This window comes from Carcharhinus amblyrhynchos, unplaced genomic scaffold (assembly GCF_965287045.1).
Source record: "Carcharhinus amblyrhynchos unplaced genomic scaffold, sCarAmb.v2.hapA scaffold_605, whole genome shotgun sequence".
NCBI classification, from domain to species: Eukaryota; Metazoa; Chordata; class Chondrichthyes; order Carcharhiniformes; family Carcharhinidae; genus Carcharhinus; species Carcharhinus amblyrhynchos.
Window position 1 is genome coordinate 65720 of NW_027650345.1, and position 19192 is coordinate 84911.

The following is a 19192-nucleotide window of genomic DNA, read 5'->3' on the forward strand; positions in this document are numbered from 1 at the left end:
GGGATTAGATACAGAGTAAAGCTCCTTCTACACTGTCCCCCACAAAATACTCCCAGGACAGGTACAGCATGGGGTTAGATACAGAGTAAAGCTCCCTCTACACTGTCCCCCCATCAAACACTCCCAGGACAGGTACAGCACGGGGTTAGATAAAGAGTAAAGCTCCCTCTACACTGTCCCCCCAACGAACACTCCCAGGATAGGTACAGTGAGTGTTCCGACACTGAGTAAAATTTGCTCTCGTACATTTAGGGTGTATGTAGCATTGTAATATTGTTGCTGCATTGGACGTCCAATCTCTGGGAAGACGGACACGAATGCCGCCACGACAGACTGTGAATGTTGGAGTCAACAATTATCTGGAGTTAGGAGTCTACTCATGACGCTCAACCCATTGTCAGTTGTTGGAAAAACCCATCTGGTTGACTGATATCCTTTCGGAAAGGAAATCTGCAGTCCTTGTCGTGTCTGGCCAAAATGTGACTCTCGAGACACAGCAATGTGGTTTGCTATGAAGATGCCCTTTGGGAGGACAATAAATACTGGTCCAGCAGCGATTACCCACATCACGGGGATCAATGAAAGATAACACTCAAAATCAACTGATATGGAATCTGAAATACCTTCTGATTGCAGAAACTTTTCAACTCCTTTACACTCTCCTGATTCAGGCACTGAATCACGGAATTGAAATTAGATGTGAAAGACTGAACTGCATCCTCAATCTCAGCACACAATGTCTTCTCGAGACCAGAAATCTCCACTTCCATCTCCTTCACACTTTCACCCAGAGAATCACAAAAATCCTTGACCAGTTGTACGGAGTAATCCTCCAAACTTTTCCTCATCGAATTGGGAGTGTGTGTAATCGTCTTTGTGTTAATGTCCAGAGTTGCCATCTAAAAACAGAGAAAATAGTGTGAAAATACAGAGGAAAACCCGTCTCCACTGCCCTCCATCAAACACTCCCAGGACAGGTACAGCACAGGGTTAGATACAGAGTAAAGCTCCCTCCACACTCTCCCAATACCAAGTTTTGAATATTTTCTCTCAGTTACCTGTTCCTTGAAGTAAGTGTGAAAATCTGCCAGCTTTTCCTTCTTTAGATTTTCAATCGATATCTGGAACGTCAGCTGATAAGACTTGATGAAAGTCTGAATCTCATTTACTAAAGCTCCATCCAACTCACTAACATATACAGCACTCTCTGCTTCGCTCATATCCAGCTGTTGCTTAAAATCATCCACAAGATCTTTACGTTTCACATCCAGAAGAATCTGCATTGAACGTGGACTGGTCTTCACTGTTTCCAGAACGTTCTTCGAATCGTCTTCCTAACAGAGAGACAAACACATCTTGTTGGAGACAGAAAAACTCATTCTGCACTGTCCCCCCATCAAACACTCCCAGGACAGGTACAGTACGGGGTTCGATACAGAGTAGAGCTCCCTCGACACTGTCCCCCCATCAAACACTCCCAGGACAGGTACAGTACGGGGTTAGATACAGAGTAAAGCTCCCTCTACACTGTCCCCCCATCAAACACTCCCAGGACAGGTACAGTACAGGGTTAGATACAGAGTAAATCTCCCTCTACAATGTCCCCCCATCAAACACTCCCAGGACAGGTACAGCACGGGGTTAGATACAGAGTAAAGCTCCCTCTACACTGTCCCCCATCAAACACTCCCAGGACAGGTACAGCACGGGGTTAGATACAGAGCAAAGCTCCCTCTACACTGTCCCCCATCAAACACTCCCAGGACAGGTACAGCACGGGGTTAGATACAGAGTAAAGCTCCCTCTCCACTGTCACCCCTCAAACACTCCCAGGACAGGGACAGCACGGGCTGAGATACAGAGTAAAGCTCCCTTTACACTGTCCCCCCATCAAACACTCCCAGGACAGGTACAGCATGGGGTTAGATATAGAGTAAAGCTCCCTCTACACTGTCCCCCCCATCAAACACTCCCAGGACAGGTACAGCACGGGGTTAGATACAGAGTAAAGCTCCCTCTACACTGTCCCCACATCAAACACTCCCAGGACAGGTACAGCACGGGGTTAGATACAGAGGAAAGCTCCATTGACAGTCTCCCCATATATTGCTCTGGAGTATTCAATGCTCAAACTCAGTTCATACAAAATCTCCAGTACCTTCTGATGAAGAAATTTTTGAAATTCATTTTGCGTGTCTTGCTTTTTGTGACCAATCAGTGTATTAAATGCCTTTGATATGGACTCAGCAGATTTCTCAATCTCAGCACACAGTTTCTTTCCAAAGTCTGAAATCTCATCTTCCATCTCCTCCGCAGATGGATCCAAAGACAGACGAAAGTTTTGAATCAGGTCATTGGAATAGTTTTCCAAACTTGTTCTTATCGAATTTGTGTTCACAAATTCATTTCCATTTTCGTTCATGCTGGCCACCTATAAAAATAGATAGCAAGATTGAGATACAGAGGAAACCCCAACCCACAATGACCTCCGCACACAATGTCCCCCATCAAACACTCCCAGGACAGGTACAGCACGGGGTTAGATACAGAGTAAAGCTCCCTCTACACTGTCCCCCCATCAAACACTCCCAGGACAGGTACAGCACGGGGTTAGATACAGAGTAAAGCTCCCTCTACACTGTCCCCCATCAAACACTCCCAGGACAGGTACAGCACGGGGTTAGATACAGAGTAAAGCTCCCTCTACACTGTCCCCCATCAAACACTCCCAGGACAGGTACAGCACCGGGTTAGATACAGAGTAAAGCTCCCTCTACACTGTCCCCATCAAACACTCCCAGGACAGGTACAGCACGGGGTTAGATACAGAGTAAAGCTCCCTCTACACTGTCCCCCATCAAACACTCCCAGGACAGGCCCAGCACGGGGTTACATTCAGAGTAAAGCTCCCTCTACACTGTCCCCATCAAACACTCCCAGGACAGGTACAGCACGGGGTTAGATACAGAGTAAAGCTCCCTCTACACTGTCCCCCCATCAAACACTCCCAGGACAGGTACAGCACGGGGTTAGATACAGAGTAAAGCTCCCTCCACACTCTCCCATTACCAAGTTTTGAATATTTTCTCTCAGTTACCTGTTCCTTGAAGTAAGTGTGAAAATCTGCCAGCTTTTCCTTCTTTAGATTTTCAATCGATATCTGGAACGTCAGCTGATAAGACTTGATGAAAGTCTGAATATCATTTACTAAAGCTCCATCCAACTCACTAACATATACAGCACACTCTGCTTCGCTCATATCCAGTTGTTGCTTAAAATCATCCACCAGATCTTTACGTTTCACATCCAGAAGAATCTGCATTGAACGTGGACTGGTCTTCACTGTTTCCAGAATGTTCTTCGAATCGTCCTCCTAACAGAGAGACAAACACATCTTCTTAGACAGAGAAAAACTCATTCTGTACTGTTCCCAATCAAACAATCCCAGGACAGGTACAGCACGGGGTTAGATACAGACAAAAGCTCCCTCGACACTGTTACCCCATCAAACACTCCCAGGACAGGTACAGCACGGGGTTAGATACAGAGTAAAGCTCGCTCTACACTGTCCCCCATCAAACACTCCCAGGACAGGTACAGGAAGTGTTCCGACACTGAGTAAAATTTGCTCTAGTACATTTGGGGTGTATGTAGCATTGTAATATTGTTGCTGCATTGGACGTCCAATCTCTGGGAAGCCGGACATGAATGCTGCCACGACAGACTGTGAATGTGGGAGTCAACAATTATCTGGAGTTAGGAGTCTACTCATGACCCTCAACCCATTGTCGGTTGTTGGAAAAACCCATCTGGTTGACTGATGACCTTTCGGAAAGGAAATCTGCAGTCCTTATCGTGTCTGGCCAAAATGTGACTCTCCAGACACTGCAATGTGGTTTGCTCTGAAAATGCCCTTTGGGAGGACAATAAATACTGGTCCAGCAGCGATTACCCACATCACGGGGATCAATGAAAGATAACACTCAAAATCAACTGATATGGAATCTGAAATACCTTCTGATTGCAGAAACTTTTCAACTCCTTTACACTCTGCTGATTCAGGCACTGAATCACGGAATTGAAATTAGATGTGAAAGACTGAACTGCATTCTCAATCTCAGCACACAATGTCTTCTCGAGACCAGAAATCTCCAGTTCCATCTCCTTCCCACTCTCACCCAGTGAATCACAAAATTCCTTGACCAGTTGCACGGAGTAATCCTCCAAACTTTTCCTCATCGAATCGGGAGTGTCTGTTATCGTCTTTGTGTTAATGTCGAGAGTCACCATCTAAAAACAGAGAAAATAGTGTGAAAATAGAGAGGAAAATCCCGTCTCCACTGCCCCCCATCAAACACTCCCAGGACAGGTACAGCACGGGGTTAGATACAGAGTAAAGCTCCCTCGACACTGTCCCCCATCAAACACTCCCAGGACAGGTACAGCACGGGGTTAGATACAGATTAAAGCTCCCTCTACACTGTCCCCCCATCAAACACTCCCAGGACAGGTACAGCACGGGGTTAGATACAGATTAAAGCTCCCTCTACACTGTCCCCCCATCAAACACTCCCAGGACAGGTACAGTAAGTGATCCGACACTGAGTAAAATTTGCTCTAGTACATTTGGGGTGTATGTAGCATTGTAATATTGTTGCTGCATTGGACGTCCATTCTCTGGGAAGCCGGACATGAATGCCGCCACGACAGACTGTGAATGTGGGAGTCAACAATTATCTGGAGTTAGGAGTCTACTCATGACCCTCAACCCATTGTCGGTTGTTGGAAAAACCCATCTGGTTGACTGATAGCCTTTCGGAAAGGAAATCTGCAGTCCTTATCGTGTCTGGTTGAAATGTGACTCTCGAGACACAGCAATATGGTTTGCTCTGAAGATGCCCTTTGGGAGGACAATAAATACTGGTCCAGCAGCGATTACCCACATCACGGGGATCAATGAAAGATAACACTCAAAATCAACTGATATGGAATCTGAAATACCTTCTGATTGCAGAAACTTTTCAACTCCTTTACACTCTCCTGATTCAGGCACTGAATCACGGAATTGAAATTAGATGTGAAAGACTGAACTGCATCCTCAATCTCAGCACACAATGTCTTCTCGAGACCAGAAATCTCCAGTTCCATCTCCTTCCCACTCTCACCCAGGGAATCACAAAAACCCTTGACCAGTTGTACGGAGTAATCCTCCAAACTTTTCCTTATCGAATCGGGAGTGTGTGTAATCGTCTTTGTGTTAATGTCCAAAGTTGCCACCTAAAATCAGAGAAAATAGCGTGAAAATAGAAAGGAAAATCCCGTCTCCACTGCCCCCCATCAAACACTCCCAGGACAGGTACAGCACGGGGTGAGGGACAGAGTGACGCTCCCTCAACACTGTCTGCCATCAAACACGCCCAGGACAGGTACAGCACGGGGTGAGATACAGAGTAAAGCTCCCTCTACACTGTCCCCCATAAAACACTCCCAGGACAGGTACAGCATGGGGTTGGAATGCAGAGTAAAGCTCTCTCGACACTGTCCCCCATCAAACACTCCCAGGACAGGTACAACACGGGGTTAGATACAGAGTGAAGCTCCCTCTACACTGTACCCCATCAAACACTCCCAGGACAGGTACAGCACGGGGTTAGATACAGAGTGAAGCTCCCTCTACACTGTCCCGCATCAAATACTCCCAGGACAGGTACAGCACGGGGTTAGATACATAATAAAGCTCCCTCTACACTGTCCCCATCAACCACTCCCAGGACAGGACCAGCACAGGGTTAGATACCGAGTAAAGTTCCCTCCACACTGTCCCCCCATCAAACACTCCCAGGACAGGTACAGCAAGGGGTTAGATACAGAGTAAAGTTCCCTGCACATTCTCCCATTACCAAGTTCTGAACATTTTCTCTCGGTTACCTGTTCCTTGCAGTAAGTTTTAAAATCATTCAGCTTTTCCTTCTTTAGTTTTTCAATCGCTATCTGGAACGTCAGCTGATAAGACTTGATGAAAGTCTGAATATCATTTACGAAAGCTCCATCCAACTCATTAACATATCCAGCACTCTCTGCTTCACTCATATCCAGCTGTTGCTTAAAATCATCCACCAGATCTTTACGTTTCTCATCCAGGAGAATCTGCATTGAACGTGGACTGGTCTTCACTGTTTCCAGAATGTTCTTCGAATCGTCCTCCTAACAGAGAGACAAACACATCTTGTCAGAGAGAGAAAAACTCATTCTGTACTGTTCCCCCATCAAACACTCCCAGGACAGGTACAGCACGGGGTTAGATACAGAGTAAAGCTCCCTCTACACTGTCCCCATCAAACACTCCCAGGACAGGGACAGCACGGGGTTAGATACAGAGTAAAGCTCCCTCTACACCGTCCCCCCATCAAACACTCCCAGGACAGGTACAGCACGTGGTTAGATACAGAGTAAAGCTCCCTCTACACTATCCCCCCATCAAACACTCCCAGGACAGGTACAGCACGGGGTTAGATACAGAGTAAAGCTCCCTCTACACTGTTACCCTATCAAACACTCCCAGGACAGGTACAGCACGGGGTTAGATACAGAGTAAAGCTCCCACTACACTGTTACCCTATCAAACACTCCCAGGACAGGTACAGGAAGTGTTCCAACACTGAGTAAAATTTGCTCTAGTACATTTGGGGTGTATGTAGCATTGTAATATTGTTGCTGCATTGGGCGTCCAATCTCTGGGAAGCCGGACACGAATGCTGCCACGGCAGACTGTGAATGTTGTAGTCAACAATTATCTGGAGTTAGGAGTCTACTCATGACCCTCAACCCATTGTCAGTTGTTGGAAAAACCCATCTGGTTGACTGATGTCCTTTCGGAAAGGAAATCTGCAGTCCTTATCGTGTCTGGCCGAAATGTGACTCTCGAGACACAGCAATGTGGTTTGCTCTGAAGATGCCCTTTGGGAGGACAATAAATACTGGTCCAGCAGCGATTACCCACATCACGGGGATCAATGAAAGATAACACTCAAAATCAACTGATATGGAATCTGAAATACCTTCTGATTGCAGAAACTTTTCAACTCCTTTACACTCTCCTGATTCAGGCACTGAATCACGGAATTGAAATTAGATGTGAAAGACTGAACTGCATTCTCAATCTCAGCACACAATGTCTTCTCGAGACCAGAAATTTCCAGTTCCATCTCCTTCCCACTCTCACCCAGAGAATCACAAAAATCCTTGACCAGTTGTACGGAGTAATCCTCCAAACTTTTCCTCATCGAATCGGGAGTGTGTGTAATCGTCTTTGTGTTAATGTCCAGAGTTGCCATCTAAAATCAGAGGAAATAGCGTGAAAATAGAGTTGGGGGTAGGGTGTTAGCGTGGATAGAGGACTGGTTGTAAAATAGGAGGCAGAAATTGGGGGTCAATGGGTGCTATTCGGATTGGTGGATGGTGACTAGTGGAGTGCCTCAGGGGTCGGTGCTGGGGCCTCAGCTATTTACCATTTATATAGATGATCTGGAGGAGGGAACCGAGTGTATGGTGTTGAAATTTGCTGATGACACCAAGATTGGTGGAACGGCAAATTGCACGGAGGGTGTGGAGAGTCTGCAGAAGGATCTAGATAGGCTGGGCGAATGGGCCAGGAAATGGCAAATGGAATTTAATGTTGGCAAGTGTGAGGTGGTCCACTTTGGTAGGAAGAATGGTAGGAAGGATTATTACTTACGTGGAGAAAAACTGCAGCAGGCGACGGTGCAGAGGGACCTCGGGGTCCTTGTGCATGAGTCGCAAAAACCCAGCCTGCAGGTGCAGCAGGTGGTCAGGAAGGCGAATGGGCTGCTGGCCTTCATAGCGAGGGGGATTGAATATCAAAGTAGGGAGGTCTTGCTGTGGCTGTATAGGGCATTGGTGAGGCCGCAGCTGGAGTACTGTGTGCAGTTTTGGGCGCCGTACTTACGCAAGGATATTTTGGCCTTGGAGGGAGTGCAGAGGAGGTTTACGAGGCTGATGCTGGAGTTGAGGGGGTTGAGCTATGAGGAGAGGCTGAATAAACTAGGCTTGTACTCGTTAGAGTTTAGAAGAATGAGGGGAGATCTCATTGAGACGTATAAGATGATGAATGGGATGGATAGGATAGAGGTGGAGAGACTCTTCCCGCTCAGAAAGGACAGTAGGACTAGAGGACACAGCCTCAAGATAAAGGGGGCGCAGTTTAGAACGGAGTTGAGGAGGAACTTCTTCACTCAAAGGGTGGTGAATCTCTGGAATTCTCTGCCTGTTGAAGTGGTGGAGGCTGCCTCGCTAAATATTTTCAAGAAGCGGGTTGATGGGTTTTTGATAAGAGAGGGGATTAAGGGTTATGGGGAGAGGGTGGGAAAGTGGAACTGAGCCACGACAGATCAGCCATGATCTTATTGAATGGCGGGGCAGGCTCGAAGGGCTGGATGGCCTACTCCTGCTCCTATTTCTTATGTTCTTATGTTCTTATGACAGGTACAGCACGGGGTTAGATACAGAGTAAAGCTCCCTCTACACTGTCCCCCCATCAAACACTCCCAGGACAGGTACAGCACGGGGTTAGATACAGAGTAAAGCTCCCTCTACACTGTTCCGATCACACACACCTAGGACAGGTACAGTCCGGGGTTAGAGACACAGTAAAGCTCCCTTGACACTGTCCCTCCATCAAACACTCCCAGGACAGGTACAGCACGGGGTTAGATACAGAGTAAAGCTCCCTCTACACTGTCCCCATTAAACACTCCCAGGACTGGGACAGCACGGGGTTAGATACAGAGTAAAGCTCCCTCTACACTGTCCCCATTAAACACTCCCAGGACAGGTACAGCACGGGGTTAGATACAGAGTAAAGCTCCCTCTACACTGTCCCCATTAAACACTCCCAGGACAGGTACAGCACGGGGTTAGACACAGAGTAAAGCTCCCTCTACACTGTCCCCATTAAACACTCCCAGGACAGGTACAGCATGGGGTTAGATACAGAGTAAAGCTCCCTCTACACTGTCCCCCCATCAAACACTCCCAGGACAGGTACAGCACGGGGTTAGACACAAAGTAAAGTTCCCTCCACACTTTCCCAGTGCCAAGTTCTGAATATTTTCTCTCAGTTACCTGTTCCTTGCAGTAAGATTTAAAATCCTCCAGCTTTTCCTTCTTTAGATTTTCAATCGCTATCTGGAACGTCTGCTGATAAGACTTGATGAAAGTCTGAATCTCATTTACGAAAGCTCCATCCAACTCATTCACATATCCAGCACTCTCTGCTTCACTCATATCCAGCTGTTGCTTAAAATCATCCACCAGATCTTTACGTTTCTGATCCAGGAGAATCTGCATTGAACGCGGACTGGTCTTCACGGTTTCCAGAACGTTCTTCGAATCGTCCTCCTAACAGAGAGACAAACACATCTTGTCAGAGAGAGAAAAACTCATTCTGTACTGTCCCCCATCAAACACTCCCAGGACAGGTACAGCACGGGGTTAGATACAGAGTAAAGCCCCCTCTGCACTGTCCCCCCCATCAAACACTCCCAAGACAGGTACAGCACGGGGTTAGATACAGAGTAAAGCGCCCTCTACACTGTCCCCCCCATCAAACACTCCCAGGACAGGTACAGCATGGGGTTAGATACAGAGTAAAGCGCCCTCTACACTGTCCCCCCCATCAAACACTCCCAGGACAGGGATAGCATGGGGTTAGATAGAGAGTACATAGAACATAGAACATTACAGCGCAGAACAGGCCCTTCGGCCCACGATGTTGCGCCGACCAGTTAAAAAAAAACAACAATGACCCACTAACCTAAACCAATCCCTTTTCGTCCATAAACCTATCCACAGACCTCTTAAATGCCCCCAAACTAGGCGCATTTACAACTGCAGCAGGCAGGGCATTCCAATCCCTCACCACCCTCTGGGTAAAGAACCTACCCCTGACATCCGTCCTATAACTACCCCCCCTTAGTTTAAAGCCATGCCCCCTCGTGCTAGATTTTTCCATCAGAGGAAAAAGGCTATCACTATCCACCCTGTCTAAACCTCTAATCATCTTATATGTTTCAGTAAGATCCCCTCTTAGCCGCCTTCTTTCCAGTGAAAACAACCCCAAATCCCTCAGCCTCTCCTCATAGGATCTCCCCTCCATACCAGGCAACATCCTGGTAAACCTCCTCTGCACCCTCTCCAAAGCCTCCACATCCTTCCTGTAATGTGGGGACCAGAACTGCACACAGTACTCCAAGTGCGGCCGCACCAGAGTTGTGTACAGTTGCAACATAACGCTACGACTCCTAAATTCAATCCCCCTACCAATAAACGCCAAGACACTGTATGCCTTCTTAACAACCTTATCTACTTGATTCCCAACTTTCAGGGATCTATGTACACATACACCTAGATCCCTCTGCTCCTCCACACTATTCAAAGTCTTCCCGTTAGCCCTATACTCAACACATCTGTTATTCCTACCAAAGTGAATTACCTCACATTTCTCTGCATTAAACTCCATCCGCCACCTCTCGGCCCAGCTCTGCAACCTGTCTAAGTCTTCCTGCAAACTATGACACCCTTCCTCACTATCTACCACACCTCCGACTTTGGTGTCATCAGCAAATTTACTGATCCACCCAACTATACCCTCATCCAGATCATTAATAAAAATCACAAACAGCAGTGGCCCCAAAACAGATCCCTGAGGCACACCACTTGTAACCGAACTCCATGATGAATATTTACCGTCAACCACTACCCTCTGTCTCCTATCCGCTAGCCAATTCCTAATCCAGTTCCCTAGATCACCCCCAATCCCATACATCTGCATTTTGTGCAGAAGCCTACCATGGTGAACCTTATCAAACGCCTTACTAAAATCCATATACACCACGTCCACTGCCTTTCCCCCATCCACCTCTTTGGTCACTTTCTCAAAAAACTCAATAAGGTTAGTAAGGCACGACCTACCCGCCACAAAACCATGCTGACTATCTCCAATCAACTCATTACTCTCCAAATAACTATAAATCCTATCCCTAATAATTTTTTCCAAAACCTTGCCCACAACAGAAGTGAGACTCACCGGTCTATAATTCCCGGGGAAGTCTCTGTTCCCCTTCTTAAACAATGGGACAACATTCGCTAACCTCCTATCATCTGGTACTATACCAGAGGCCAATGACGACCTGAAGATCAGAGCCAGAGGCTCTGCAATCACTTCTCTTGCCTCCCAGAGAATCCTGGGGTAAATCCCATCCGGACCAGGGGACTTATCTATTTTCAGACCCTCCAGAATATCCAGCACATCCTCCTTATCAACTGTAACACTGTCAATTCTACTCCCCTGCAACCCAGTGTCCTCCTCAGCTATATCCATGTCCCCCTGCGTGAACATCGAAGAGAAATATTGGTTCAATGCTTCACCAATCTCCTCCGGTTCCACACATAACTTCCCTCTGCCGTCTATAACTGGCCCTAACCTTGCCCTAACCAACCTTCTGTTCTTGACATACCTATAGAACGCCTTAGGATTCTCCTTAACCCTATCAGCCAAAGTCTTCTCACGTCCTCTTTTAGCCCTTCTTAGCTCGCTCTTCAACTCCCTCCTAGCCAATCTAAAGCTCTCGAGTGCACTATCCGAGTGCTCACGTCTCATCCGAACATAAGCCTCCTTTTTCTTTTTAACCAATGAAGAAACTTTTTTAGTAAGGATCCCTCTACACTGTCCCCCATCAAACACTCCCAGGACAGGTACAGCACGGGGTTACATCCAGAGTAAAGCTCAGGCTGCACTGTCCCGCATCAAATACTCCCAAGAAAGGTACAGCATGGCGTTAGGTACAGAGTAAACCTCCCTCTACACTGTCCCCCAGCAAAGACTTCCAAGACAGGTGTAGCACGGGGTTAGATACAGAGTAAAGCTCCCTCTACACTGTCCCCCCATCAAACACTCCCAGGACAGGTACAGCACGGGGTTAGATACAGAATAAAGCTCCCTCTACACTGTTCCCCCATCAAACACTCCCAGGACAGGTACAGCACGGGGTTAGATACAGATTAAAGCTCCCTCTACACTGTCCCACATCAAACACTCCCAGGACAGGTACAGCACGGGGTTAGATACAGAGTAAAGCTCCCTCTACACTGTCCCCCCATCAAACACTCCCAGGACAGGTACAGCACAGGGTTAGATACAGAGTAAAGCTCCCTCCACACTCTCCCATTACCAAGTTTTGAATATTTTCTCTCAGTTACCTGTTCCTTGGAGTAAGCATGAAAATCCTCCAGCTTTTCCTTGTTTAGATTTCCAATCGATATCTGGAATGTCAGCTGATAAGACTTGATGAAAGTCTGAATATCATTTACTAAAGCTCCATCCAACTCATTAACATATACAGCACTCTCTGCTTCGCTCATATCCAGCTGTTGCTTAAAATCATCCACCAGATCTTTACGTTTCTCATCCAGGAGAATCTGCATTGAACGTGGACTGGTCTTCACTGTTTCCAGAATGTTCTTCGAATCGTCCTCCTAACAGAGAGACAAACACATCTTGTCAGAGAGAGAAAAACTCATTCTGTACTGTTCCCCATCAAACACTCCCAGGACAGGTACAGCACGGGGTTAGATACAGAGTAAAGCTCCCACTACACTGTCCCCCCATCAAACACTCCCAGGACAGGTACAGCACGGGGTTAGATACAGAGTAAAGCTCCCTCTACACTGTCCTTCCATCAAACACTCCCAGGACAGGTACAGCACGTGGTTAGATACAGAGTAAAGCTCCCTCTACACTGTCCCCCCCATCAAACACTCCCAGGACAGGTACAGCACGGGGTTAGATACAGAGTAAAGCTCCCTCTACACTGTCCCCCCCATCAAACACTCCCAGGACAGGTACAGCACGGGGTTAGATACAGAGTAAAGCTCCCTCTACACTGTCCCCCCCATCAAACACTCCCAGGACAGGTACAACACGGGGTTAGATACAGAGTAAAGCTCCCTCTACACTGTCCCCATCAAACACTCCCAGGACCGGCATTCCCTCCATCAGGGAAAGGATAAACTACAATCTATATTAAAGCCTTAATTAACACGGATAATGGTTATCCTGAAGTACCTTCTGATTGATGAATCTTTCAAAATCTTGTCTTTTTTCCTCCTTCAGGGATTGAATCAAGGAATTGAATCTGCTTGTGAAAGACTGCACACAGTTCTCAACCTCATCAGTAAGATTCTTGTGTAGTTGAGATATCTCGTGTTCCAGCTCTTTCTCACTTTCACCCAGAGAATGTCGAAAATCATCTTTCAGGCAATTGGAACGGTTTTCCAAAAGATTCCTCAAAGATTTCGGAGTCTCCGTGACCGTCGGAGAGTTATGGTCAATAAATTGCATCTAAATAAAAATAAAAAGCCGAGGTGAGATAGAGAGATTGTCTACCTCTACATTGTCCCAATCAGACACTCCCAGGACAGGTACAGCACGGGGTCAGACACAGAGTAACGCTCCCTCTACACTGTCCCCATCAAACACTCCCAGGACAGGTACAGCACGGGGTTAGATACAGAGTAAAGCTCCCTCTACACTGTCCCCCATCAAACACTCCCAGGACAGGTGCAGCACGGGGTTAGATACAGAGTAAAGCTCCCTCTACACTGTCCCACATCAAACATAAGAACATAAGAAATAGGAGCAGGAGTAGGCCATCCAGCCCTTCGAGCCTGCCCCGCCATTCAATAAGATCATGGCTGATCTGTCGTGGCTCAGTTCCACATTCCTGCCCTCTCCCCATAGCCCTTAATCCCCTCTCTTATCAAAAACCCATCAACCCGCATCTTAAAAATATTTAGTGAGGTAGCCTCCACCACTTCAACGGGCAGAGAATTCCAGAGATTCACCACCCTTTGAGTGAAGAAGTTCCTCCTCAACTCCGTTCTAAACCGCCCCCCCCTTTATCTTGAGGCTGTGCCCCCTAGTCCTACTGTCCTTTCTGAGCAGGAAGAGTCTCTCCACCTCTATCCTATCCATCCCATTCATCATCTTATACGTCTCAATGAGATCTCCCCTCATTCTTCTAAACTCTAACGAGTACAAGCCTAGTTTATTCAGCCTCTCCTCATAGCTCAACCCCCTCAACTCCAGTATCAGCCTAGTAAACCTCCTCTGCACTCCCTCCAAGGCCAAAATATCCTTGTGTAAGTGCGGCGACAAAAACTGCACACAGTACTCTAGCTGCGGCCTCACCAATGCCCTATACAGCCGCAGCAAGACCTCCCTACTTTTATATTCAATCCCCCTCGCTATGAAGGCCAGCATCCCATTTGCCTTCCTGACCACCTGCTGCACCTGCAGACTAGGTTTTTGCGACTCATGCGCAAGGACCCCGAGGTCCCTCTGCACCGTCACCTGCTGCAGTTTTTCGCCACGTAAGAAATAGTCCTTCCTACCAAAGTGGACCACCTCGCACTTGCCAACATTCAATTCCATTTGCCATTTCCTGGCCCATTCGCCCAGCCTATCTAGATCCTTCTGCAGACTCTCCACACCCTCCGCACAATTTGCCGTTCCACCAATCTTGGTGTCATCAGCAAATTTCGACACCTACACTCGGTTCCCTCCTCCAGATCATCTATATAAATGGTAAATAGCTGAGGCCCCAGCACCGACCCCTGGGACACTCCACTAGTCACCAACTGCCAATCCGAATAGCACCCATTGACCCCCACTCTCTGCCTCCTATTTGACAACCAATCCTCTATCCATGCTAACGCCCTACCCCCAACTCCATGCCCCCTGACCTTCTGCAATAACCTCTTGTGAGGTACCTTGTCAAGCGCCTTCTGAAAATCAAGAAAGACTACATCCACCGGCTCTCCTCTATCCACTGCCTTAGACACATCCTCACAGAACTCCAATAAATTTGTCAGACACAACTTCCCCTTAACGAAACCGTGCTGCGTCTGCTCTATCAAGCAATTCCCCTCAAGATGCCTCGCTATTTCCTCCTTGATGACGGATTCTAACATTTTACCTGCAACAGACATTAAACTAACCGGCCTATAATTCCCTGCCTGTTGCCAAACACTCCTAGCACAGGTACAGCACGGGGTTAGATACAGAGTGAAGCCCCCTCTACACTGTCCCCATGAAACACTCCCAGGACAGGTACAGCACGGGGTTAGATACAGAGTAAAGCTCCTTCTACACTGTCCCCCATCAAACACTCCCAGGGCAGGTACCGCATGGGGTTAGATACAGAGTAAAGCTCCCTTTACACTGTCCCCATCAAACACTCCCAGGACAGGTACAGCACGGGTTTTGAGAGAATCTCCCTTGACGCAGTCACATTTCCAGTCCCGCTGCCTCTTTGATCTGCTCTACCTGTTGCTCGAAGAAGCTTTGAAATTCTTCCAGCTTTTTCTTCTTCAGTTCCTCAATCGCCAAATTAAACATGAGCCCATAATTCTTACAGAAGCTCTCCAGTTCATTCATCAACGCCTTGTCAAACTCATCAACTTCTGTAGTTTGATCCTCCTCGCTCACTCTCATATTCTTCCGAAAATCATCCATCAGGGCCTTAGCTGTCTCCATCAGGATACTCTGCATTGAATGTGGACTGGTCTTTACCCTCTTCGAGACATCCTCCGTCCATTGCTTCTAAAAAACAGAAAACAGTCTGAGATAAAATGGAATCCCGAGATACTGTCCCCATCAAACACTCCCACAGGACAGGTAGAGCATGGGGTTAGATACAGAGTAAAGCTCCCTCTACACTGTCCCCCCATCAAACACTCCCAGGACAGGTACAGCACGAGGTTAGATACAGAGTAAAGCTCCCTCTACACTGTCCCCCATCAAATACTCCCAGGAGAGGTACAGCACGGGGTTAGATACAGAGTAAAACTCCCTCTGCACTGTCCCAGTCCAACACTCCCAGGAGAGGTACAGCACGGGGTTAGACACATCGTAAAGCTCCCTCTACATGGTACCCATCAAACACTCCCAGGAGAAGTACAGCACGGGGTTAGACACATCGTAAAGCTCCCTCTACATGGTACCCATCAAACATTCCCAGGACAGGTACAGCACGGGGTTAGATACAGAGTAAGGCTCCCTCTACACTGTCCCCATCAAACACTCCCAGGACAGGTACAGCACGGGATTAGATACAGAGTAAATCTCCCTCTGCACTGTCCCCATCAAACTTTCCCAGGACAGGTACAGCACGGGGTTAAATACAGAGTAAAGCTCCCTCTACACTGTCCCCCATCAAACATAAGAATATCAGAACATAAGAAATAGGAGCAGGAGTAGGCCATCTAGCTCTTCGAGCCTGCCCCGTCATTCAATAAGATCATGGCTGATCTGAAGTGGATCAGTTCCACTTTCCCGCTTTCTCCCCATAACCCTTAATTCTCCTGTCTATCAGAAACCTATCTACCCGTGACTTAAATGTATTTAGCGAGGTAGCCCCCACCACTTCAACGGGCAGAGAATTCCAGAGATTCACCACCCTTTGAGTGAAGAAGTTCCTCCTCAACTCCGTTCTAAACTGCACCCCCCCCCGCCTTATCTTGAGGCTGTGCCCTCTAGTCCTGCTGTCCTTTCTGAGCGGGAAGAATCTCTCTACCTCTACCCTATCCATCCCATTCATTATCTTATACCTCTCTATCAGATCCCCCCTCATCCTTCTAAACTCCAACGAGTACAGACCCAGTCTGTTTAGTCTCTCTTCATTGTCCAACCCCCTCATCTCCGGTATCAGCTGAGTGAACCTCCTCTGCACTCCCTCCAAGGCCAAAATATCCTTGCGCAAGTGCAGCGACCAAAACTGCACACAGTACTCCAGCTGCGGCCTCACCAGTGCCCTGTACAGTCGCAGCGAGACCTCCCTACTTTTATATTCAATCCCCCTCGCTATGAAGGCCAGCATCCCATTCGCTTTCTTGATCACCTGCTGCACCTGCAGACTGGGTTTTTGCGACTCATGCACAAGGACCTCCAGGTCCCTCTGCCCCGTAGCATGCTGCAGCTTTTCGCCCTTTAAACAGTAATCCCTCCTACTATTATTCCTGCCAAAGTGGATAACCTCACACTTGCTAACATTGTATTCCATCTGCCAGGTCCTCGCCCACTCGCTCAGCCTATCCAGATCCCTCTGCAGACTTTCCACACCCTCCGCACAATTTGCTTTTCCACTTATCTTTGTGTCATCAGCAAATTTTGTTATCCTACACTCAGCCCCCTCCATCGATAAAATGGTAAATAGCTGAGGCCCCAGCACCGATCCCTGCGGCACTCCACTAGTCACCAACCGCCAATCAGAATAGCACCCATTGATATCAACTCTCTGCTTCCTATTAGACAACCAATCCTCTATCCACGCTGACATCTTATCCCCGACTCCATGCCCCCTAACCTTCTGTAGCAACTTTTTATGAGGCACCTTATCAAACGCCTTTTGAAAATCGAGAAACACCACATCCACCAGTTCCCCTCTATCTACAGCACTAGTCACATCCTCATAGAAATCCAATAAATTTGTCAAACACGACTTCCCCTTAACGAATCCGTGCTGCGTCTGCACTATCAAACCATTCTTTTCTCGGTGCCTCGCTATTTCTTCTTTGATGACGGATTCAAGCATTTTTCCAACTACAGATGTTAAGGTAACCGGCCTATAATTCCCTGCCTTTTGCCTGCTACCTCCCAGGGCAGGTACAGCACGGGGTTAGATACAAAGTAAAGCTGCCTCTACACTGTTCCCCCCATCAAACATTCCCAGGACAGATACAGCACAGGGTTAGAAACAGAGTAAAGCTCTCTCTACACTGTCCCCCCATCAAACACTCCCAGGACAGATACAGCACAGGGTTAGAAACAGAGTAAAGCTCCCTCTACACTGTCCCCATCAAACACTCCCAGGACAGGGACAGCATGGGGTTAGATACAGAGTAAAGCTCTCTCTACACTGTCCCCCCATCAAACACTCCTAGGACAGGTACAGCATGGGGTTAGATACAGAGTAAAGCTCCCTCCACACTGTCCCCATCAAACACTCCCAGGACAGATGGAGAACCGTATTCAACTGAAGGCAACGTTCCCTCTGCACTGTCCCCGTCAACACGCAGAACCCAAGTCATTCACCGGAGCACTATTGCATTCAACCTTGTGTCACCTATTCAGTACTGCGGTACCTGATCTTGAATGTAATTTTTAAATTCTTGTATTTTGTCCTCTCTTTGTTTCACGTTCCATAAAATATTGGACATCTGTGAAGAAAAAATGTTCAGTAAAATGTTATTTAATTTCACAGGGAAAATACAGATGGCAAAGCTTTCTCTTTGGCCGTTATCAATATTCCTCACAAGAGTGTCACTGTGAGGGAAAAAAAAGAGTCTATGTTTGTGATAACCCCTATGATCTGCATGGGGAAACCACTGATAGACCTCCCTGTTGGACTGACTGAATAGAGCTCTCTGGAGATTGGTAATGGGTAGGCCTGGTGCAGATTGTATACTGTATAAAGCAAGACTCTGAGAGGGTCTATTAACCTTTTAGTGCTTTTTGGGAGCTGCTGTGTTCACCACAGGCTTGTGGTTATTGTGTGTTTGCATTCACTGCATTAAATCACGGTTCCATCACAGCCAACTTGTGGAGTTATTCTACTGGAAATGAGATGTACTTTTTGGTAACTCTGCTCTTCAGAACCTGTTAAGCCTGTATCATTCAGCTTTGGAGCCATACAACATGAGTATTGAAGACCAGCTGCAGTATGATGAGACAATGAGGTATTTCTTTTGAGCAAACAAAATAGAAGATACTCTGCAATTAGTCACTCTGTTGACTTTGTGTGGGGCTGCAACATTCAGTACTATAAAAAGTTTGACAGATCAGCTATGATCTTATTGAATGGCGGGGCAGGCTCGAAGGGCTAGATGGCCTACTCCTGCTCCTATTTCTTATTATGTTCTTATGACGTATCTGGAGACACCAGAGTCCAGGAGCTTTGATTTCAGAGAAATGATGACAAATCATTATGATCCTAACTTTCCGGAAATGCTGTGTCATATTCAATTTGCAACTGTACCGTTCCTGTCGTAACTGACCTTCAACTCAAGGGAACAGCTGCTCCTTATCCACTCTGTCCTTGTCCCTCAGAATCTTGTA

The 19192-nt window shown here is 47.2% G+C and overlaps 1 protein-coding gene across 1 annotated transcript in view; it reads right to left on the reverse strand.

Annotated features, from left to right (window-relative positions):
• LOC145339679 (uncharacterized) overlaps positions 1-19192 on the reverse strand; it is a gene marked incomplete at its 5' end in the record, with an annotated part of 56546 nt that overhangs the window by 23743 nt on the left and 13611 nt on the right. The window contains 13 exons of the mRNA XM_080184191.1: positions 624-899; positions 1059-1334; positions 2159-2431; positions 3098-3373; positions 4015-4290; positions 5002-5277; positions 5929-6204; positions 7059-7334; positions 9142-9417; positions 12277-12552; positions 13142-13417; positions 15404-15679; positions 18220-18294. Of these exons, the coding sequence (XP_080040317.1) occupies positions 624-899; positions 1059-1334; positions 2159-2431; positions 3098-3373; positions 4015-4290; positions 5002-5277; positions 5929-6204; positions 7059-7334; positions 9142-9417; positions 12277-12552; positions 13142-13417; positions 15404-15679; positions 18220-18294 (3384 nt within the window). The remainder of the gene's footprint in view (positions 1-623; positions 900-1058; positions 1335-2158; positions 2432-3097; positions 3374-4014; positions 4291-5001; positions 5278-5928; positions 6205-7058; positions 7335-9141; positions 9418-12276; positions 12553-13141; positions 13418-15403; positions 15680-18219; positions 18295-19192) is intronic.